This window comes from Myotis davidii, unplaced genomic scaffold (assembly GCF_000327345.1).
Source record: "Myotis davidii unplaced genomic scaffold, ASM32734v1 scaffold582, whole genome shotgun sequence".
Classification (NCBI taxonomy): Eukaryota; Metazoa; Chordata; class Mammalia; order Chiroptera; family Vespertilionidae; genus Myotis; species Myotis davidii.
The window spans coordinates 469,453-493,071 of record NW_006294113.1 but is presented as its reverse complement, the minus strand read 5'-3'; the positions used below and the strand labels follow the sequence as shown (position 1 = coordinate 493,071).

At 43.5% G+C, this 23,619-nt stretch overlaps 1 protein-coding gene across 1 annotated transcript in view; it reads right to left on the bottom strand.

The window, feature by feature from the left end:
• The window catches only part of MYRFL (myelin regulatory factor-like), a 105,764-nt gene that overhangs the window by 39,522 nt on the left and 42,623 nt on the right, over positions 1-23,619 (bottom strand). Inside the window, exons 6-11 of the mRNA XM_015566848.1 lie at positions 20,378-20,528; positions 16,238-16,433; positions 13,353-13,429; positions 12,100-12,210; positions 10,033-10,123; positions 3,378-3,578 (exon numbers count right to left, since the gene is read on the bottom strand). Coding sequence (XP_015422334.1) covers positions 3,378-3,578; positions 10,033-10,123; positions 12,100-12,210; positions 13,353-13,429; positions 16,238-16,433; positions 20,378-20,528 — 827 coding nt within the window. The remainder of the gene's footprint in view (positions 1-3,377; positions 3,579-10,032; positions 10,124-12,099; positions 12,211-13,352; positions 13,430-16,237; positions 16,434-20,377; positions 20,529-23,619) is intronic.

Sequence of the window (23,619 nt, the reverse complement as noted above, 5' to 3'; positions counted from 1 at the left end):
TTGCACATCATTGGCCCTGGCCCCCAGCCAGGACGAGCAGTGGCATCAGACAGGGCTCACCCAGAGCCCAGGAACCGGGGCATTTGCTTGTGGCCTGAGGGGAGAATGCATGTTTACCTTCCTCCAGCTCTTTAACTCAGTTCTCTTTAACCCGCCAGCTGCTGGTGCAGTGGAGGGAAAAACATTTTGAGCATTTCATCTTGATTTTTTTTCCCTGGCTTTTATTTTTGGGTCTTTTCCTGCCTGTTTCCAGCCTTCACTGCAGAATTTGACAGCTGTATCCAACTTTCAACTTCCTCTTTTTTTGCATTGACTTTGAAGTTCTTCATGCCCCTTTGATTTTCAGCACACCCTTCCCACCCTAATTTTGTTTCGTTTCCAAGCCTCACTTCCTTGTCCAGGCTGTAATCACATCGGCAAGCACAATGACACTGTCTAGGTCAGTGGTCGGCAAACTGCGGAGCCGCAGTTTGCCGACCACTAGTCTAGGTGAGTTAAACTGCTCCTCTTAGGCCAGCGGTTCTCAACCTGTGGGTCGTGACCCCTTTGTGGGTCGAACGACCCTTTCACAGGGGTCGCCTAAGACCATCGGAAAACACATATATAATTACATATTGTTTTTGTGATTAATCATTATGCTTTAATTATATTCAATTTGTAACAATGAAAATATATCCTGCATATCAGATATTTACATTACAATTCATAACAGTAGCAAAATTACAGTTATGAAGTAGCAACGAAAATAATTTTATGGTTGGGGGTCACCACAACATGAAGAACTGTATTAAAGGGTTGCGGCATTAGGAAGGTTGAGAACCACTGTCTTAGACCAACCTCATTTTCCCAGTGCTCCAGTGTCACGGGTTTCAATCACATCTGCTCTGTCTTCTCTGTGTCTTGGATACGCACCCAGGTGAGCACCAGAGATCTCCCCCAGCAGCACTCTGCAGAGAGCTCCTGTGCTTTATATCTGCCAGCAGCCTACGCTGCCTTGAGGAGGTGGCCCAGGGCAAGGCAGCAGCCTATATTCATTTTCCCTGTCACAGTGTTCAGTAACCTGTTTTGCCACAGCTCATCCAGTTGCCATGCAACCTGAGAGAATGAAGGGTGCATGCCCCCAGTGTGCATGCAACCAGATCAACCAAGGATCCCTTCCCAGTGCATTTAGAAAAACAAAGTCAGGGAGCGGTGAAGATGAAGCCCACGCATGTGTCAGTACCATCATCAACCTTACCACTCCCTCTCTTGTCTGTAATAAGCAGCCAATAGAACAGACAAGATTTCCAGCAACATGTATTTTGTAAATGTGGGTAGATCTATTAAGGACAAATACATTATTACGAAATAATTTAATAAATAAATGACATAATTTGCATCTTTTAAAAAAAATTTTTTTAAAGCCCATGGGTAAAATGAAGATAAGCATTTCCTGCCTGTTGGCGTGGCTCAGTGGTTGAGCATCGACCCATGAACCAGGAGGTCATGGCTCGATCCCTAGGGTGGGGCGTGCAGAAGGCAGCCGAGAATCAATGATTCCCCCTCATCACTGATGTTTCTATCTCGCTCTCTCCCTCTCTCTCTGAAATCAATAAAATATATATTTTAAAGAAAAAAAAGATAAGCATTTTTTTGTTCACAGAAGAATAAACAGAGGCATAGAACATCTCCGGGCCGCATTTCCTGGGCTCGTGGGTGCCAGAATCAGGGCTGAATTTCTCGCCTTCCCTGGAGCCTGGGCTGGGCCCTGTGTCCCGTCATGCCACTGCGAGCAGGAAGGGGAAACAGGAATTTCCCTTTGGAGCCAAGGCCGGGCGGCATTTCACTCTGTGGAGAAGGCTTCCTAGAAGGAACCTGAGAAGATCTAGGGAAGTTTGCTATTTTAAGACACTAATGTTCTTCAAACCAAGGAGCGCCCTTTAAAGCCGTTAGGTAACTAAAGTTCTGGGGATGGCCTGGTGGCAGCAGCAGGGGGCGTGGAGGACTTTCCCCAACTGTCAGTTCCATTGAGAGAAGGCCTGGCGGGGAATCGGATAGCCAATTGCAAGGACAAGCGTGAGTGGGTGTGATCTGAAACACAGACAGTTTTCTCTCCCTAAAAGGCAAGGGCACACTATCAGGGACTGGGATCTGAGAATGTCTGTGAGAACTTTCTAGCCCTAGGAGTTCCCACCCGGCTAGTAGGTCACGGCTCTCCTAACAGGAGCCGCAGCTCCACAATCAGCATGAAAGTCTGCGGTTCCAGCCGTCCCCTGGACATTCCTTGGCTGGGTTAGAGGACCCAGCGCAGACTCGCACGGGGAAAGGAATGCAGTCTGGAAGGATGGCCAGTGATTTACAGATTACAGTCTCCTATTAACTAAAAAAGAGAATTCGGATAGGAGACTTAAAAACACCATCCTGCCACGGCCTCAGACACACGTACAGGAGACGCAGTGTCCGTGAGAAGGTGGGGAAGTGGTTGAAGCAGTGAATGGGAAACAGAATTCAACGGTGCAGAGTCTGGCATCAGGAGGATCCTGGCATCTTCATCCTAATCCCTTAGGTCTGCAGAGCAACTGTGATTGCCCCCGAATGATTCAGTACTGCTCTCAGTGGGTGAAAAAATATAAAGGACTCGGCGGGGCCAGGCAGAGAGGCACCGTTTGCATTGCGCAGAGGAAGACACCGAGCTTCCGCGAGGCTCAGGGTTTGGCCAGGGTCCCGCTGCTGGGTGAGCCTAATGTCAGGGAGCAGCCTCCTGACTTCTAGACCTGATTTCCCATTTCCACAGGCGGCTGCCTCTCCACAGAGGGAGGCAGTCTTGACCCGGCTCATGCCCATCCCTGCCTTAGTCTTGCCCTTTCCAGTTCACCCAGACCCGGCACTGAGTGCTGAGCAGGAAGAGCTCCCTGGCGGCCCTGGGAGAAAGCTAAGGAGTGGGGCAGGCTGGCCAGCAGGGCAGGTGCCCGGGCTCTGGGAGGAGGAACCTGGAGGGTCCAGGAGACGTATGGGGGGGAACGGGCCTGAGACAGTGTTTGGAGGAGCCACAGGGGGTGGAGATCTGGAGGTGGGAAGGAAGGGGCAATCTCCAGCAGTTGACAGTGTGTGGAAGGAAGGGCCAGGGCCTGTGGAGAATCACCCGGAGACCTGCACGTGGGCAGCCAGCACGATGCTGTCATTGCCCTCTGCTCCGTCAGGTGAGGCCATTCTCTGGGGGAGGCCTGCTTGGCAGTTCCAGCAGGGATGCCTACCGGCTGCAGCACGCATCCTTGTTAAGCAGCCGCACAGCACAGGCGACAGGCGGGGATGCCCCCTGCGGGGCGTGTCAGAGGCCAGGAGCACCCGGCACACCTGACTCCGGTGGCAGAGGTGTCCCAGGCCGGCCCCGCGCTCACCTCCTGGACATTCTGCTTGGCCCGGCTGTCAGAGGGATGCATAATTGTCCCCATCACTTTCATGTTGCCACAGACAACCAGGGCTTCGTCCGGTGCATCTGTGTTTATTCCCACTCGACCATGACAGACAACAGCTTCTGGAACTTGTCCTCGCTGCCATAATGCATCACTGTCATTTTCAAATTGCCCAGGGTTAGAGGCCTGGAAAAAATACATAAATTTGTTACCATTAAAGTCACAGTAGCAGGAATAGACGATCAGTTTATTCCTCACAGCAAAGGAAAACAATGCATCTAAGCCTGTCATCTGAGACTCATATGTTGGATGGGACATTTTGACATATCCCTATAGCTGTGGCCCCAGGAGAGCCAGGGGCCCCCTAACTGCTCTGCCCCCCAGGAGCAGGAGCTCAGTTGGCCATGGTTTGCAACATCCAGTCTCTATTGCATGCATCTGGAATTGATGATGTGTCAATTGTACTGGGAGAAAGATGAAGAAAAAAACTCACAAAGACTGTCTTTTCAAGGATAATAATAATGATCTTAAAACGAGAACGTTACATCAAAAAATATTACAAGGTTATTAAAAATCTCAGATAAATAAAAATACCTTGAATTTAGCTAGCTCTTTTATAGTTTTAAAGCACTTTCATATTCATGATTTCATATGCAATTGACTAGTTAATGACAATACAAATATATTTAATACATCTCAACTATTCCCTAAGCACAAGTAATACCGAAGGAAGAATAACAACTCCATTTGTTGTGTAAATCCACACCCCAATTCTATGAGACATGTACCATTATCCTCATTCTATTGATACTGGGACTCTGAGAGGACAAACAAATTGCCTAAGGCCCCAAAGCTAACAAGCTCCAGAGCTGGAATTATAATTCCTTTGATTGTTAAATAATGACTTTAACTTGGCCTTTTTATGCTGTCGCCTAGAAGCAGTAGCCCTGGTTGAATGTGGTCTTCAAAGAAAATCCAAGTGAAACTTTAGACAAAGTTCTGAAGATTTTACTCTTAAATAAAATTCTTTGTTGAAGAATTTCCCACTGTACTGCCTTCCCCCTTGCCCAGTTCCCTGCAGCCACTGAATATATTCCGAACATCTTTAAGTAGAGATCTCTGAATCCATCAAAATCTTCTCAACAAAATTTATTTGCTTTTGAAATTATGACCTATCCTTCTAAACCTGACTTTTGTGTGTTTGAGGCAGGTTGTCAGAAATTCAGACAACAGCAGGGACCCTGAGCATCGGCACAAATGCAAAATCTTCACTTTGTGCCTTTCTGGGGGTCTACGGGCGACATTGGAAGTCAGATTTTCTCTGAAGAGTACCCGAGAAACCAAAAACAATGGTTTCCTCAAGGGTGGGGGCTGGGAGACGTGGAGACTGGGGTGGAGGGAACTTGCTGTTCACTGTGTGCTTTCAGTATGATTTGAATGCTTTTACCATATGCACGTGTTACCAATTTAAAAATAAATAATTACAAGAAACCACAAGGTGTAGTGCTTTGTTTGGGTTCAGGTAAAGAACGTTTAGGTGTCTTCAACTTCCTGTTTCCTCTTCCCTGTCTGCCCCCTGAGCTGCTGGGAAGACTCAACCGTTGACACTTGATAGACAACAGCAATGAAAGAATTTAAAGTAGCAACGTTGAAGATTATTTTGTGTGAATTCACTTGAACAAAGAGCTTTTCTGCAAAATCCCTAGAGCCCCCTTGGCTGTGAATGGCAAATTGGCTTTGACTCAAATCCTTTTAGAGCAAGCAATCAACTAAATCCAAAGGTATCCCATACAAAATGTTGATGTGTTTTGCTCTACTCAGAACATAATGAGCCAGCCACTTCAAGGAAACAGAATAGGACAGTGATGGATTTTTGTTTTCTTAATGAGCATTGGGATAATTATTATCATGTTGGTAACTGTTACTGGAACACCAGATATAGTAGGTTTAATTTTTTGGAACTATTACAATAATCTCACTTGGCTTTCATTGGATGAAGACAAAAATCCCTAAAATATGTTCAGATTATGTTGGGATGGGCCAAAGAGAACCAACAATTGAACTGGTGACCTCTTGGTTCATGTGTCAATGCTCAACCACTGAGTCACATCAGCCTTACGTACATGTTCTAAATATAGAACCTTAAGGAGGAGTCCTCATCCCTAATGGAAATATATATATATATAGCTAATATGCAAAGTGTCCCCTCTGGAGTTTGACCAGGAGAAGGGGAGTTTGATCGCTCACTATGACGTGCAATAGCCATCAGGAGGTGGCGCAGAATGTGGTGGGCAACCATTGGCAGAGGCAGGGCACTGAGGGAGCGAGGGAACCCGATTGGCCAGGCCTAGGAACCCTACCCATGCACGAATTTTGTGCACCATGCCTCTAGTGTTATTATAAAGTTTGTGAACTTGTTTTCCTTATCTGGTACCCAGAATCTTAATGTGTCAAAGCAAACTATAATGGAATCATAGAAAAATGTGCTGTAATTATGAAGTTCTATTCATATGTGGCTTAGTAGTAGATGGTTGTATCAAATACCAAAATGAATTAAAGTTTCTAAAATACTGTCATTTATCCCACAGCCTCATATGTTTAGGAAAGAATTGAACGTTTATTCTGTTATGACACAAACTGGCTGCGTGACCTTGGGGCAGTCACTTAACCTCTCTGTACCAGGTGTCTCCTATGAAGAATGAAGATAATAGTGTCTTTTAAAAAAAATTTTTTAAATCTTCACCCAAGGACATGCTCAGAGAGAGAAGAAGGTTGAGAGAGAGGGAGAGAAGGAGAGAAACATCAATTGATTGCCTTCCATATGCTCCGTGAGTGGGGATCAAACCTACAACTCAGGCTTATGCCCTGACCAGGAATGAAACCAGTGACCCTTTGGTACACAGACGATGCTCAACCAACTGAGCCACTCTGGCCAGGCAATGATGTCTTCTTTAGCTATCTCACAGGGTTGTGAACATTTATTGAAATCATGTATACACAAACACTGCAAAAATAAGAATAAATGGTCTCGAATTTATCCCCAACACACTCTTCTGTGGATAGCAACCACTATCCAACATGTAATTGATTAATCTGCTGTCCTCGGCCACAGACCTGCAGAGTTGCATAATTGAGGTCAAGGGAGGGAAATTCCACATACAAAGAATACTATGTAAATGGTGCCCCCTGCAGGTGCTTGGAATAGGAAACAGCAATTAATGGCAATTCGAGGCTTGCTTTAAGGTTGGAATGGAGAGCTGGAATTTCTCTGCTTTACCATTGTTTGGGCTTCTAAAGCCACAGCTGAGGAGCATAATAGGAAAACTTGAACTGAGGAAGGCAATTCATCAGAAAGCAATATGGGTACCTTCTGAAAGGGCGATGGAAAATGTGTCTCAAAATGCCCTCTACTCATGCTACTGCAAGTGTGGTCCCCAGGCCGCCAGGGCAGAGAAATGCATATTCTTGGGCATCTCCAACCTATTGAATCAAAAGCTGTGGGGAGGGGACTCAGGTGTCTGCCACATCTTTGAAAGACAGACATTGGGTGTCATCTCACCATTCTCTCTCCAAGGAGAATTCTGACAAGTTTGGTTTCTTGAACCCTCCTCTCTCATCTATTCCAATCCTCTTACAGTCCCCCTTACATGAATCTCTGCTATTGGAAGGAATGATTCTTAGGCCCCCAAATGAATCTGAATTTGCTAAATGAGATTCCCAGTTCTCCATTTAACGTGATCAGGTCTTGTAACATCTTTAATTGTCAAATTTTTCTTCCATCATCCTGGAGCTCAAACTAACAGAGCCAGGTGACAGCCTAAGAGGGCACATTTGGCTTTTTTTGTAGAATGCAGATGGTTCTGCTCTCTGCCCAACTCATAATGCATAGACCTGTATGGAGCCTTCTAGAATCTCCGTGGCAGGATGTGTGTCCTGTGGACATTTCTAATACTCACTGATTCAGAAAATATAGCCATTTCTGAAATTGTTTTTCTCTTGGTTGGCATAAACATTACACAAATAGATCCAAAAGGCTATATTCATTTTCACTTCTGCATTATAGGGTTAGAATGGACAAAAATATCAATAAGATATTTCTATTTTGGGATGGGCGAGGTTTTGTGTTATTACCATTATTATTCTCATGTTTGTTGCGGTAACCCTTGTTTTACTCAGTACACTTATAAAATAGGTTGTTCTCTTTAACCAAAAATTATGACTAGAAGAAAGCAATCCAATTTGGAGTGCAATCGTATCTTTTCTTCTATTTTGTTCATGTTATTTAGTGCAATCATTTTTTAAAAACATTTTTATTTATTTTAGAGAGGAAGGGAGATGGAGAGAGAGATAGAAACATCAATGATGAGAATCATTGATCGGCTGCCTCCTGCACACCCCCTAATGGATACTGAGCCTCCTGCATGCCCCTCCTGCATGTCCCCTGTGTCCTGAGCAGGGAATCAAACCCGCAACCGGGCATGTGCCCTGACTGGGAATCGAACTGTGACCTCCTAGTTCATAGGTCAATGCTCAACCATTGGGCCACCCAGGCCAGGCTAGTGCAATCATTTTTTTTTTAAATTCATTGAATGGCATGACACCCAATCTATACTGAGTACATATTTAATGTCTTTTAGTATTCATACAGAATGTGAATTACAAACATTTTCAACTCAGGGTCATCCTTATCAGTTAAACTATCATATTGCTTTGGATATGAGGAGGCACCAGTTAGCAGGGCTTGGGTAACAGCCTGTTGGACAGAGGAGTTTCGTCTCGGCAGCAGCCAGAAGATAGCTTTACAGGAGCTGCCAGCAGGAAACAGAGGAGCCTCGACACCAGGTAAATTTTTCAAAGTACGCAAGTGACTAGCAGACTGCCAGGTTCAATATGAGCTATAAGGCTCAGAGCAGCACGGTCATGATATCTAATCTCTGCTACCTCTCAATTTATTCCTTCCTATGAGAAAGCAGAAACAAAAAACAACCTAGTTCCCAGACTTTAATTCAAATCAGATTTGTCATTGCTGCAAAGCAAGCCCAGATACATCCAGTGAGGTGTGGAGGACCACCCTGAAAGCTGCTGAGGGAGGACAGGAACCTCTGTCCTTGGCTCATGAGCAGGGGGTGGGCCTCACCTGCCTCTCCCGGGAGGAGCCTCACTTGACACAGGTTCCATCAAGCCCCACAAAACACAGCCTGGGGCGTGCACACAGGTGGGTGCACAGCCCAGCCCTCACCCTGGGACATATGAACACATCAGGGTTTTACCTCATTCCCATCATTACTCCACCTCCACTAAAACTCTGAGATTCAGTTTAAGGATTTCTACTAAAAGGTGGCTTATTATTTTTATTGACTAAAAGGATTACACAGAGGGCCCTTTGTTTCAGAACAGCTCAAGGAAAGACTCAATGCTCCAAATGGGCAGAACTTGTCCCCAGATCTAAGGCTAACAACCGCCTATGTGGGCGTGTCCATGGTGAATGTTTTTCCCGATTGGAGTTCTCAAGTCTTCCCTGTGTCACTTCAAAGAGACATGACAGCACCCCCTCCCAGGGCTGCCAGGCCCCTGGTTGCCTGTTCCCTCATGGCCCTGGCACCCTCAGCTGTGGCCAGCCTGGCCTCACAGCTGCAGTTGCAGCTGCCAACAGCTTTCTGTTCTCCTCACTGCCAAGACTCTGCCCACAGCTGTGACCAATCAGTCATCCAGCAAACCGGACTGAGCCATTCCTATGTGCTAGGCAGGGGCCCAGATGCCCCTGGGGTCCCCCCTCACTTCAGGGCATGAAATGCCTTCCTGTCACTTTCTGTGCCCTGTGGGCTTTGGGGTCAGAGAGAACTGGGTTGTTAACGGGCTCCATCATTTATAAGCTGTGTAAGTTTCTGATCCTCTTCTACCTCCATTCCTCTGGGTGTAAATGTTGTCATACAAATGGCCCTGGCCAGTGTGGCTCAGTTGGTTGGAGCATCGTCCCATACACCAAAAGGATTCAGGTTTGATTCCTGGTCAGGGCACACACCCAGGTTGTGGGTTCAATCCCTGGTTGGGGTTCATTTTGGGAAGCAACCACCCCAATCTCTCTCTCTCTCTCTCTCTCCCTCTCACTCTCTCTCTCTCTCTCTCTCTCTCTCTCTCTCTCTCTCCTCATCTCTCTCTCTCTTCTAAGCACATAACATCTGGGCTGTTGTTTCTATCATTGATGTCTCTCTCTCTCTCTCTCTCTCTCTCTCTCTCCCTCTCCTTCCCTTCCTCTCTCTTAATCAATTATATCAATTTAATCCTTGGGTGAAGATTAACAAAATAAGAATGTGATACAAATGTAAAACAATATACAATGAGGCCATATCTAGGTGATTTAGCCCAGTGTGGTTTCTCAGCTGCAGAACTATTGGCCTTTGAGGAGGGTAATTCTTTGTTGTGAGGTTGTCCTGTGCATTGTAAAGTGCTGAGCAGCCTCCCCGATCTTTTCACATTAGATGCCAGCACCCCGGACCTGTGATAACCAAGAATGTTTGTGGACATTGCCAAGTGACCCTTGGTTGAGAACCACTGTGTAAAAACTGAAATAACAGCATTTGCTATTACCATCCTCAAGAAAAGCACATGAGACCCAGAAAAGTCAAAGGACTGAGCTTACCCTTACTATGATCCTTTCAGAGATGTGGGCAGACAACAGGTAGAACTGGTCCTGATTAGCAGCATACAGTCCAACCACCAACATGAAGTATCTAATTCAGAAACAACAGACCCATGCCAACACATCAGGGAAGAGAGTCATAATTTATGCAATCAAATACCACCCCACAGTTAGTCAATAGTGAATTTGCCTAGACGGGTTTATGTATTGAAGTTTGCATGTTTAAAGATCTTACTCTCTCAGTTCTAAGTTGCCCCTCCTGTGAAATGAGAGAGCATTTGGTTTACTCGCTATTGTTCTGGGCCCACCGTTTGTCCAGTCTGAGGTATCTGTGTGCCGTGTACCCTTCCCTGGGGAGACATCCGCTGGGTCCTGGCTCAGCGCCTGTGTGCTGACCTGGCGCAGGCTGCATTCCCAGGCCCTCAGCAGGCACTGCTCCCAAACACGCGCACAACAGGAAGTCACGTTAGAGGTCTCTTTGTCCAGGGTCACCCAGGCCACATGTCCTAGGCCTCAATGGAGGGTGACTCCACAGGGCCTGCTCAGCCACAGTGGACCCTTCCCATCCTAAGCTGCTTTTTGGCCGTGTACGCTGTACCTTCCACACCCTCCAGTCATGACTTTAGCCAAAGACCTGGACCCTCCCCTCCAATTGCTCCCAATGGCCATTTTCATCAGTTATTTCAGTTGTTTCTTCATATGTACCACTGAGGAGACATTGCCGGGAGCCGGTCCATCCTTTCAAGGGACCTGGCATATATGGCATACTGTTCTTAAGATGTTTGCTCACCTTCTTGGCGCTGTGTTTTAACCAAGGTCACCTCTCCGAGAAAGGTTGTTTCCCCAGGTAGGGATTTTCCCCTGAAGTTTGGCTGCTTTTTGGCCGTGTACGCTGTACCTTCCACACCCTCCAGTCATGACTTTAGCCAAAGACCTGGACCCTCCCCTCCAATTGCTCCCAATGGCCGTTTTCACCAGATATTTCAGTTGTTTCTTCATATGTACCACTGAGGAGACATTTTTAAGATCAGACCATTTCTTGAAAGTCAAAATGAAAACTATCCCAATTAGAGAAGTTTTGCTTTAATAACCTGCATGAAACAACTTCACTAACTTCCTCTGTAACACTCTACAAATTCTCTAATCCCTAGAGAATGAGTTCTCCTTTGTATCTAATGTAAATCAGGAATAGTAATAATTGTTATCATTATTATTACTAGCTACCACCTACTGAGTGCTCAATGTGTCATGAATAGGCTAAGCAGTTTATATTTTTTTCACTTAGATCCCCCAAACAACCGTATTGGGGTAGAATATGGTTATTTTCCCCATTTTACAGAATAGGAAAATGAGTCTCAAAGAGGTTACATGCTCAAGGTCACCCAGATAGTCAATGGCAGTATCATATATTCAAATTCAATTTTTTCCAACTCTAAGACCTATATTCTAAGACCAGTGGTTCTCAAACTTGAGAATCCATCAGAGTCCCTGGAAGGCTTATTAAAACACAAATTGTTGGGCCTTACCTCCAGAGTTTTTGATTCAGTAGGTCTTTGGTGAGGCCTGGGAACTTGCATTTCTAATAAGTGTCGAGGTTATACTGTCTCTGATAGTCCTGAGACCACACTATGAGAACTATAGGTCTAAATTACCAGTGCAAACGTATTTTATTTTCTTGATCAAAAAAGACTACAGCAAAGCTTCAGGATTCAGAGCATCATATTAGTGACCAGCACACAGGTTTGAGAAATGCAGTCAGTCCTCGGCCCTCAGATGACAATGAGACATGAATGTCTGGTCACCCCAGAGAATCATGGAGGGGACCCTGACCAGCAGGTGTGGGCGGGGCTGGGTGGGAGGGCGGGCACTGTGGGGGTGAGGATGGAAGAAGAAAGATGGCTAACGGTAGGGGAGAGGTGCTATAAACGGAGTCAGAGAAGGGAGGGAAGTGGCTGAGGGAGGCCCAGTTTTCAGGCTAATAGCGCCCCGAGGGGCAGAGGGGCCCCTGGAGGCTCTGCCTGGCCACCTGAAGCCCGAGCCACCCAGGACGCACAGTGATGCTGGTACCTCTGCTCAGGATTCGGTTTCCCCTTCTTCCTCATGTTATTTGCTGTGGTTTCACTGAAGTGTAGTCGGCCCAACGTTACTTTGGTGACTTGGTTGGCCAGTAGGTCAATTCTAAAACAAACAGCAGAAATACCAAGAGACTGTAAAAGAACATAGAGTCTTTGAGCATATGTAACCATTCTGAGAATCTCACGTTCGGTCCCCGGTTCCTGTCACATTGGCACGGACAATCTATTCTAGTCGCTGATTTGTAATAAACTACCCAGAGCACGGCCAGGAACGGGGGCCAGGGAAGTCCACGGAATAACTCTTGAATGGAAATGCTCACTTGGCAGGAGCTCAAACCCAGAGTGTCTGGCTCATGGGGCTGTGCGCTCCCTAGACCACATATGGGTTCTTTCACCTCCACGATGAGGAGAAAGACATTTTATTCATGCCTCTGCATCCATAGCACTCACTTCTCTAGGTTCCTTGTGTATTTGGAATTCCATCACAGCTCCTTTGTGTATTTGCCCTGTCCAGGCCTGGCTGTGGGAGGCTGCTTGCTCCGTAGGAAGACCGTACACGGCCTCGTGGGAGGATCAGGTGCGCCAGGCAAGTGTAGAGCTGTGTTTGTGCAGGAGGCTCCTGCTTGAGCATCAGGCTGAGCCCCAGCTAAGGGACCATCTTCTTCCCGCCCCAATGGGGTTAACTCAGGGTCAAAACACGGAGGGTTCTCAACTATATCCCAGCCAAGTCAGTTGAAAAGCAAATCTCGCTCCAAAGTGATTCTACTGGGGACTCTCTCTTTGGACTGCCATATTGTTTTGGAGAATCCCAATCCTGAATGCTTTCTATTTCAGAACCCATTATGCAATCTATCAACATATCTTTAAAAAATAAGAAAAAAATGTATTGTAAGCACAGGATGGATCCAGAGCCTTGAAATTAATTCTATCATACCAATTTAAATTTAAAAATTAAAAGATGTAACAATAATTTATCTCAAGAAACCAAATTTGTTAGCAAGGTTGTCAGTAGCAAATGATTATAAAAATAATAATGATATAAAAATGGAGCTTTTTATAAGGAACTGTTTGCAATTATTTCAATACATTTTACCTACTTTGTTTTTGATAGCATATGTTCAAAACATTAGCATATTATCATTTAGTTTTTACAGTAGGATTTACTTAAAAAATAAGCAAAATAAATTGAGCAATAGGTCTTCTTCCCAAAACATTCCCAAAGGAATTCAGAAAAGAAATTCTTACCTAACAGGATTGAAAATCTTTTTACTCCTATCAGCTTGGGACTGTTCAATAGCAATTATTTGATTGGTGGCTTCCATCTGTGTAGAACAACGTAAATTAATTACTTGGAAAATTAATTCATTAGTAAAACTGTTCATTGGTAAATAATATTCAAGCACTTTCAAAGTTTTCCAAGATGTCAGTTTAGGAACTGGGCAGAAAAGACATATACGACATGGCTCTGACCTTAAAGTAGTGTGCTTGCTATTGGTGAGGAAAGAAACAAATACCTGTGAAACTACACAGTGAAAAGACAAGACCACAGAACATTTCAGGTAAACAGTGAGTACAGAACGAGCTAGTAGAAACATCAGTTCCAAGACACAGGAGCAACAGAGCTCAAAGAATGCATTCATTCACTCAGTCAGTCACTCATTCATTCTGTAAATACTTGGTGAGCTCCTGCTATGCACCAGGGATTGCTCAAAGCATTAGAAATGAAAACTTGACCAAATTAACAGAAATCCTTGCCCTTGCAGAACTTACATTCTTTTTTTTTAAATACGTTTCTATTGATTTCAGAGAGTAAGAGAGATAGAAACATCAATGATAAGAGAATCATTGATTGGCTGCCTCCTGCATGCCCCTTACTGGGAATGGAGCTGCAATCCGGGGAGTGCCCTGACTAGGAATAGAACAGTGATCTCCTGGTTCATAGGTCGGCACTCAACCACTTAGACACACCAGCTGAGTGCAGAGCTTAAATTCGAATAAGAAAAAACAATGATAGCCCTGGCCAGTGCTGCCCAGTGACTAGAACATTTTCCCGTGTGCCAAAGGTTCTCAGATTTGATTCCCGATCAGAGCACATACCCAGGTTTTTGCCTGATCCCAAACCAGGGCACATATGGGAGGCAACTGATTGATGTTTCTCTCTTTCTCCCTCTCCCTTTTTCTCTCTCTAGAACAGCGGTTCTTAACCTGTGGGTCCCAACCCCTTTGGGGGTCTAACGATCCTTTCACAGGGGTCGTCTAAAACCATCGGAAAACACATATGTAATTACATATTGTTTTTGTGATCAGTCACTATGTTTTAATTATGTTCAATTTGTAACAATGAAATTGGGGATCACTACAACATGAAGAACTGTATTAAAGGGTCGCGGCATTAGAAAGGTTGAGAACCACTGCTCTAGAATCAATATTTTAAATGATAAAAATAAATAAAATATTGGAAATGACATTTATTTGTTACTTGCTACAAACTCTTGTTATTATTAGTGAATATTGGCAAAAGTGTATTGAGAGCTGCCCTGTCATCTATGGCTTGGGGGTATTTGCACAGTAACAATCTTTCTGGAAAGTCATTGGGCAACCTACATCAAGAGTTTTAATAATGTTCATATTTTTGATATGTGAATTCCTCTGTTGGGATTCATTCTCATGCAAAATGGGTATATGCAGATGTTTACTGCAATTTTATGAACAGGAACAAAAAATTTGAAATAAAACTTACAATAATATAAGAATTCCTATGGTACATCTATACAATAGAAATCAATATCATCTTTGTAAACAAAGGTGATAAAGGCTTTAATATCTTATAGTGTTATTTTTACAATATATTAACAATATAAAATAAATTTTAATAATGGGAAAATTAAGCTACCAAATAGTGAGTCCAAATATGAATGAATTTTTTCTCTTCAAATTTTTCTGTGTTTCAAAATTTTCACAATAAATATATTACTTCCAAAATCAGAAAAGTATGGTTTTTGTTGTTTGCTTTTATTTTTTTCTCTTTGGTTTGGTTTGGTTAAGAGCTCTGTTTGAAGGAAGAGCATTCTAGCTCCAGTTTCGGAGGCTAAGTCCAGGTTAATGATGAGAATAAAATATGTGGACAATAGCTACTCCTCCCATTGAGGCACTGGATCTGAGGTAATAATTTAATAGATGCAATGACCAATCAGAAGTCATTCTGCCTGCATCCCAAACCCAGCTCTATTATGTATTATCTTGGATGAACTGTGTAACATACTGGGTCTGTAGCTGGAAAAGAGAAGGTTGACTGGCTTAGTGGTTCCTTGTTTTAAATCAGGGACCTCTGAGAATTTAATGAAAACTTTGAATCTACTCCATATAAAAGTGAATCAGCATAAAAAAATACAAAATAATTAAGAACACATTTAGTGCCCGGCCAATGTGGCTCAGCAGTTTAGCATGGACCCAGGAACCAACAGGTCACTTGTTCAATTCCCAGTCAGGCCACATGCCCTGGTTGCAGGCTAGATCCCCAGTAGGGGGCGTGCAGGATATATCCGATCGATGATGTTTCTCTCTCATCGATGTTTCTATCTCTCTATGCCTCTCCCTTCCTCTCTCTCTCTACAAACCAATAAAAACATTTTTCTTAAAGAATACATTTAGTAGAAGAAGTGCAAGATTTATACACTGAAAAGTGCAAAGCTGCAGTTTCTGAGTCCAGGGTTAAGAAATTGGCAGCTTCCGCTTCCTATGTCGTGGAATATTTATTCTTAGAACCCCTCCACCATGCTGTGAGGAAGCACAAGCTATCCTGCAGAGAGGTCGTATAGAGACGAGCCATGGCCTCCCAGCCACTGCCCCTCTGAGCTCCTGGCTGATGGCCAGCACAAACTTGACAGACAAGTAAGTGAGCCATCTTACAAATTGGGTCCAGGCCTAGGTGAGCTGCCCCAGCTAATGACTCCTGGACAGAGGTGAGCTATCAGAGCAAACCCCTAACCAAGTTTTAGATTTGTGACCCACATAAGTGACTTTCAGGATTTTAAGTTGCTGAGGTTTGAGGTAGTTAGTTATGCAGCAACAGACACCTGGGACACTTAATAAATGTTCGCTGAATTAAATGGAAGGAACCATAGACTTACCTTAACCCCAAAAGCTTTCAAGTAAAACATTTCTATTGGCTTTAGACCCGTTTGGGTTTTGACAAATTTTGGACTTCCCCAAACTTCGATGTGGATGGTTATCTGAAAATGGTTCTTCTTTTGGCAAACAAAAGCTTCATCTACTGGTGAAAAATTAAATCCTTTGTCTGTGACAACTCGATAGCCTACCTTGGGTCTATGAAAAGAGGAATACAAGAAACCAGTTTTACAAATATTTTCTACACACTTTCTTCCATTAACCACATTATTTGTGTAAACATTTCAAGAAAATATGTTGCAGGGAGCTCCTTTTGCTATATTTACCAGGTAACCAATCAATTCCGTGAGTTTTTAACTGAGAAAATGAAAATGATATTTCAAAACACAGCTGGCTCTCTCACAGCTTTTTATCTTCTCTCAAGGAAGGAGCACAACTCTTGCCAAATGGAGGCATCATTTCCTCAGCCTGCCTTTTCCCTTTGTGCTGTCTAGACTTCTAATTTCACTCCACTGTCCGATAGGAAGGCATAGGCTAGACATTGGGAAGTCACCGCATTACTCAGACTTGTGAAATATCTGGGATAGAATTTATCTTTTTCCTCCTTTAAAAAAAGAAGTCTCTAAATTTTATCAGCAACACCATTCTCAAATAATCACTCAGATGAATGAACATTCCGCCCGCTGGTGAACCTATGAGTAAAGCAGGCAGGTCAGAAATACCAGGGACAGCTTTCCACCAGATCAACCAGAGCCAGTCATCCTACGATTGAAAACTTGCTTTCTCTGGAGTGTGCGCATTCCCTTTTTATCCACCCAATCTGGTAACTGCACCAGAAACCTTCTGTGCTGGTTATTTCTGCAGAAAGGCATCAATGGTGGTGGAGTGGCTAAAAGGATACATTTAGTATTCTTTCCTTGTTTTATCAAATCATTTTCAATAGAATGTCACATGTTTCATTAAATGCTTAATTAATTCAACAACTTTACATATTTAAATACTTTTCTTTTTTATTTATCCTTATTGTTGAAAGTATTACAGATGTCCCTTTTCCCCCCCATTGGCCCCCTTCATCTCCAACCTAGCCGCCCACCCTCAAAATAAAACGTGTTAAATGTGAAACATTATCAAATAGAGAAGAGAATATAAAGGTTGAAAACTCCTTTGTGAGTTTTTTACAGAAGTTGTAGCTACGGAACATGACTTTTAATTCATCAAGGATTCTGAATGTGGGGTTTTCCTCGGAAGGAAGCTCCTTCCTGCGGCCCCGGGCGAAGAGGCAGTCCTTCCTGCTGTGCTCGCTCTCTGCCACTGTGGAATTTTGCATCCTGGGATCTCCATTTGTAAGGCTGCCATTATAATGAACAACCTAGAGTTTTTAATCTGTCCTCTAATTGCAGAGACAGAAAATATTAATGGGCCTTTTGGGTAAATAGCGTTAGTTCTTTGCAGGTAAAGCACCTTCTCAATGAATCAAGTCACCAGGTCATTGATTACCCTCAAGGAGCTGATCAGTCAAAGGCTCCATAATCACAGTGCAGGCAAGAAAATCCATTGAATGAAGAATTTGATAAAGACCACATGTCTTATGCCATCTGGGAACTTTATATTGACTCAGGTTTCTAGAACTAATCTGCTGATTTGCTCATCTAAAGGCTACGTGGATTGAACTGTATAGATTTTCCGACAGAGGGTAATAAGAACTGTCTTGGTTAAGAAAAAAGGAAATATCTTCTTGTGATCTTCCATGTTTCACTGTCAAAAACTCTGAAGGGAGCAGGTAAGGCTGACAGCTCAGATATGAGCCTGAAATTTAAGGATAGCTATAACAGAAACTGAACCAAACAACAATTATACTGCTGAAGATGATTCTGAATCTTAAAAACCAATCTCTGGTTAAGAAATCTATTTATTTAAGCATAGCAATTCTGTTTTTGATATCAAAAGTTAATTATAAAGTCATCTTAACTGGCTTTTTAAAAGCTCTTTTTTAACGGAGGTTTTAAATATCATCCAGGAAAAAAAGAGATCAGATAAATTTTCAACCCCCTAACGTTAATTAGGTAATTTAAGGAAACAATATTTTTGTAACAAATTACACATAATAACCTAAGAATTCACAAGTGATTTTCTTTCCCAATGATCTGAGTAGTGAAACCAAGAGGGCCAGATGAATATTGCCTTTCTTTTTGCTTAAGAAAAGAAATCAAAATAAATCTTCCTTTTCACCTTTGAGTTGATTCTGCCAGGGTTCCCATTTTTTCTAGATCAGTCGAGAATAGATTGGCTGTTCAAATAAACTTTAAAATATAATCTATTCAAGTAAAAAGAGAAATAACAGTCACCTGGGAAAGCTTTATTAACTCAGATTCAGAGAGATTAGGAAGAATTAAAAGCTGTCAATTAAAATCCTGTGCCTGTGGGTGAGTTTCACACCTGGGTCCTCATATTTAAGATAGAATACGGGACACACCCCCCCGCAAAGTAATCAAATGAAGACTGACACTCAACACCAAGACACTTCCTTTCTTTTTCTAAGTGCACACAATGGCAAAGACACAAAGCTGTGACATTTCAGTGATACAATTAGCAACTTGCTTCTTTCTGCCTCCAATTAAACACACCAACTCCCAAATCTGTTCAACTCCTTAGATTTTTAAAAAATAATTTATTTTATTTTTCCATCACCATTTATACCCTCTATGCCCTCTTCTACCTCTACTTAACTCCTTAGATTTTGTTTTAAGGAAAATATTTCTTCTTTCCGGTTCATCTTACATTAAAGTCCTAATGGTAATTTTTGCCCTTAAAGAAGTTATACTTGAATTTAGAAAATAGCACGAAGGCCCTCAAGTTTGTAGGCCGATGTTTCTTCATTCATATTATTTTTTATTTCTTGAGAATTTTATTTTATAACCACTAACATTTTCTAGTGTTTTGAGAAAGCATTCATTTATAATCAACGAAAATTCTAGAAGATGTAGGTGGGTAAATTATATCTTAGGGAATATAGAAAAGTCTTAAAGAATGTTTAAGAGCAATAATGTATAAGTCCATGTTTGTTTCTTGAAACCATAATGTCATAAGAATAAGGAGTAACTTTCCCAGTGTAAGGATATTTTGTATGCTTTGATTTCCATCTCTGAATACAAAGCCATTAATGACTATGATTACTGCAGCGTATGTTAAAAGTATGAACTTGACAATACTGATTGGTAGCATAGAAGCTGGGGAAGGAAGATATCACTGACTAAAAACATATGTGGCCCCAAAATGTATTCTCTAAATTTTTAAAATCACTGCAGGATTACATGTTGGTAATTTTGGGAATTTCCGTTTTCCAGATTTTATTCTTTTACTATATTTTATTGATTTTTTTACAGAGAGGAAGGGAGAGGGATAGAGAGCTATAAACATTGATGAGAGAGAAACATTGATCAGCTGCCTCCTGCACACCCACCACTGGGGATGTGCCCGCAACCAAAGTACATGCCCTTGACCGGAATCGAACCTGGGACCCTTGAGTCCGCAGGTCGACGCTCTATCCACTGAGACAAACCAGTCAGGGTTATTTTCCAGATTTTAGTTTAAACTGGGATTTTAATTTAAACTGCCCCTAACTGGTTTGGCTCAGTGGATAGAGCGCTGGCCTTCAAACTGAAGGGTCCCAGGTTCAATTCCCGTCATGGGCACATGCCTGGGTTTCATACTCAATCCCCAGTGTGGGGTGTACAGGAGGCAGCCAATCAATGATTCTCTCTCATCATTGATGTTTCTATCTCTCTCTCTCCCTTTCCCCTCCTCTCTGAAATCAATTAAAAAAAAAACAAAACCACCAAAACAACAACAACAAAAATCTGGGCATGTGATCTGAGAAAGATTCCCTCCTCCCTCATTGTTCAGTGGGCAAATTATAAGGAGTTAGACTTATGAGTCTGGATTCATGAAGGCAGAAACCCATGTCCCAGTTACTCATCAGTGAGAATGCAAAACATAGGGAGTAAGACATACCTTCTCACTGGCCCATCCCATTGGCCAGGGTGGCATCAAATCCCAAATACTTGGGTTTAGTCTTAAGAGTTAGCACTGCCTTTCTCCCTCCACCCTCCAGCCCACCACGAGGGATTCCTAAGGCCACTTACAGTTTTTCGTAATGACCATCTAATAAACTATGCCAAGGAACACTTTGGTACGGCTGCCACTTCAGAGCAGGGGAGCACTGGTCAGCAGGCATCATGTTCTGTCCCTCACTGTTGTAGTCTTGCATTTCGCTGCTGTAACTCCTACTCGTCACTGCAAAGAAATAAGTGTGTTAGATCTTTCCCACAAGGCTACTTTTGCTAGGCTCACAGACAGCTGCATGGAGCTAATGAACAGGCCATTAGAAGGCAGAGTGACTGTGTGGGAAGCAACAAGGTTGGGAGGCAGGAGGCATGCAGCTAGCCTTGCTTCCTCAGCTATAGAAAGAGCAGCTTGAGGTCAGTGGTCTCTAAGGTGCCAAGGTGAGTACTTGTTGGAACCATTGCCCTCATCTTGCACAGTATCTCCTCACTTCCATTCTGTGTGGTCCCAGTGAAGTCCACTCTCAGCCTGAGGAGGGTGGGAGACCCAGCCAGGCTTGGCCAATCCAAGTACAGCATTCGCTAGAGTGTCAATAATTGCATCAGTTAGCCACCTGGCCTCATCCTACCCAAGCAGAGTGGGTTTCAGCACCACTAGAATGCAGGTTCAAAGATGCTGCGATTTTTGCATGAGGTTTGAACCTGGGAGATACATCTCCAAGAGCTGCTGGCAGCATCTGGGAACATGAGGGACAAGCCTCTCTAGGAAGAAGCCAGCACAGTAGAAGGCACATTGAGAATGAAGGGCACCCAGTCTGATGGGGTGATTTGAGTTCTGGGATCCAATCTTAAACTCTTGGGTCACAGAAGTCAGTAAATCCTCTAGTTGCTTGTTGTTTGTTTGTTGCTTAAGGCAGTTTGAGGTTTGGGTTTTTGTCTTTTGTTTATTTGTTTTTGTTCATTGCAAACAGTATATTCTAATTCGTTACAGGTCCCTGGTGGCACCAAGATTCTGTGGTCCAACTAGCTTTTGAACTTAGATGAGTTATTTTTTTCACATAGTGTCCTACTTCCCTCAACTGTGAAACAGAAATGAAAACAGGTGTCCTGCCCAACTTGCAACGTTACACAGCAGAGAAAATATAGTGACAGCACTTTCAGAAGCTGATACCAGGAGAGAGTGACAGCAATTTCGCACGTGCAAGCTACTGTTTTTGCATAACTTGCACGTTGTCTTAATCTGCATGTGCCTCCAAACTGTACGATTCAACCACAGATAATTTTAATGTAAAGTCGATTGGTACGTTTGCTGTTCCCCTTTTCTTTGAACTCCTCCACCATTACTCATGCCTGGCATCAGGAGTGAAAGGGAAACAGTGGTTGCTCATGAGATCAGGTGCAGGCTGTAAGAACGATGCAGAAATATGACATTAGGTCCTACAGAGCGCACTTAGCCCACAGCTTGGGAAAATGCAGGGAGGTGTGACCGGGTTTCCTTTCACTCACCCAGCTTTCTTTCTTTATACTTTCACTAAAGGCCCGGTGCCCAGATTCGTGCACATTGAAAGGAAATTAATTAGAAGGTGGCCGGCAAGATGGGACTGGGCCAGATGGCCAGGGCTCGAAGGGCGTCTGTGGAGTGAGAGGGGTACCTCCCGCAGGTGGGGCCCTTGGCTTGGCCTGTGACGATTGGGCCAAAACCGGCAATCCAACGTCCCCTGAGGTCCCAGAGCGCGAGAGGGCAGACTGCAAAGTTGCTGTAGCTCGGCAGCTCCTGGGTTGAGTGTCTGCCCCGTGGTGGTCAGTGCGCATCATAGCTACCAGCCGGTTGGCCAGTCAACCAGTCGGCTGGTTGCTTAGCCTTTTACAGATATAGATTGAGGACTTCTTAAAATAAATACATGAAGTGCTTCAGGTTGCTTTTGATCCCAAATGCCACAGAAAAGGTGCTTTTCTTGGGGTATCACTATTACATGTCACCTAAGCAACACATCTACTCTTTTGTTTTTTTGTAAATATGGATTTGGGAATGATTTCTCAAAACCCTGAGAAATGTTTTCCCAGCTGTGAATGAGGAGGTCAGCAATTCAAGGAGCTCTTTGTGTCCTCACTCCTCCAAAAGTTATCTGGCCTTAAATATCTTCACAACTGCAACAACAACAACAACAAACCTTTCTAATAGTCTCCTGTTTATACCAAATTCAGAGAAAGGGAGAAACTGGTTCTTCCAGCTCTCCTTCCTCTCTCTTCCAATGAAGAGAAGGTAAGTGAAGTTCAAGAACCTCAAGTTTGGAAAGAGTTTCAATCACAACTCTACGCTCAATAGCTATCTGATCTCAGGGAATGGTTTAAGGACTCTGGGCTTCAGTTTCTTCATCTGCAAAATGGGAGTAACCTTATGACACCTCCCAGGATTATTGAAGGGACTCAATGAGTAATGTCTATAAGTGCTTAGTGTAGTGTCTATCACCAGTAAGAGTTTAGACAGTGGTGTCATCATCACACGTACTTGTTTCAGCTCAGGTGACTTATTCCCAAGAAGCCTTGGTAAATACTTCATTTCTTGGCCTCCATGGTCACACTAGCTGATGTGAGAATACCAGCTGATTCAGGCCCTTTCCCGCTCAAGCACGGTGGCAAGGGCGAGGTGCCAGGGGAAGAAGCCCAAGGCCAGCTCCACTCCTGCAGGTGCTGGTAGGGGGGGTGTGCAGTGGGAAGAAGGCATTGTCCTCAAGGATAATGACACTTCCCACCCTTTCTCATCCTGGCAGCAAGGGTATTGGAGCAGCCACTCCAAAAGGACTGACAAAGCCTGGCTCCTCTGGGAGCTGCTACCAGCTGGTGAATCCCAGGGCTGGGAATCTGGGGCCTCAGGCTCACACCACAATTCCGGCACAAGCTTGGGCCTATTCAAGAACTTACTAATATTACTAATAACATCTACTATTCCTGTGTGTTTTCTGCACCCATGGGCACTGTCCCAGACACCTGACATCATCAACATTAACTCATCTTCAAGGTAAGGGCCCCTTTTTAATAAACTTCCTTTATTGAAGTATAATATACACAATGGATTACAATCATTAATACACAATTTGATACTTTTTTATAGAATGAATTATACCAGGTAACTACCATTATCAAGAAATAGAACACTCCAGCACTCTAGAAGACACGCCCCCTGCCCTCTTCCCATCACTGCTTTCTTCCATCCAAGAATAATCACTATTCTGAGCTCTAACATCATAGAGAAGTTTACAGAAATGGAATGATATGATAGGTACTCTTATGTGATGGTTTCTTTTTCCCATAATTATGTTTAT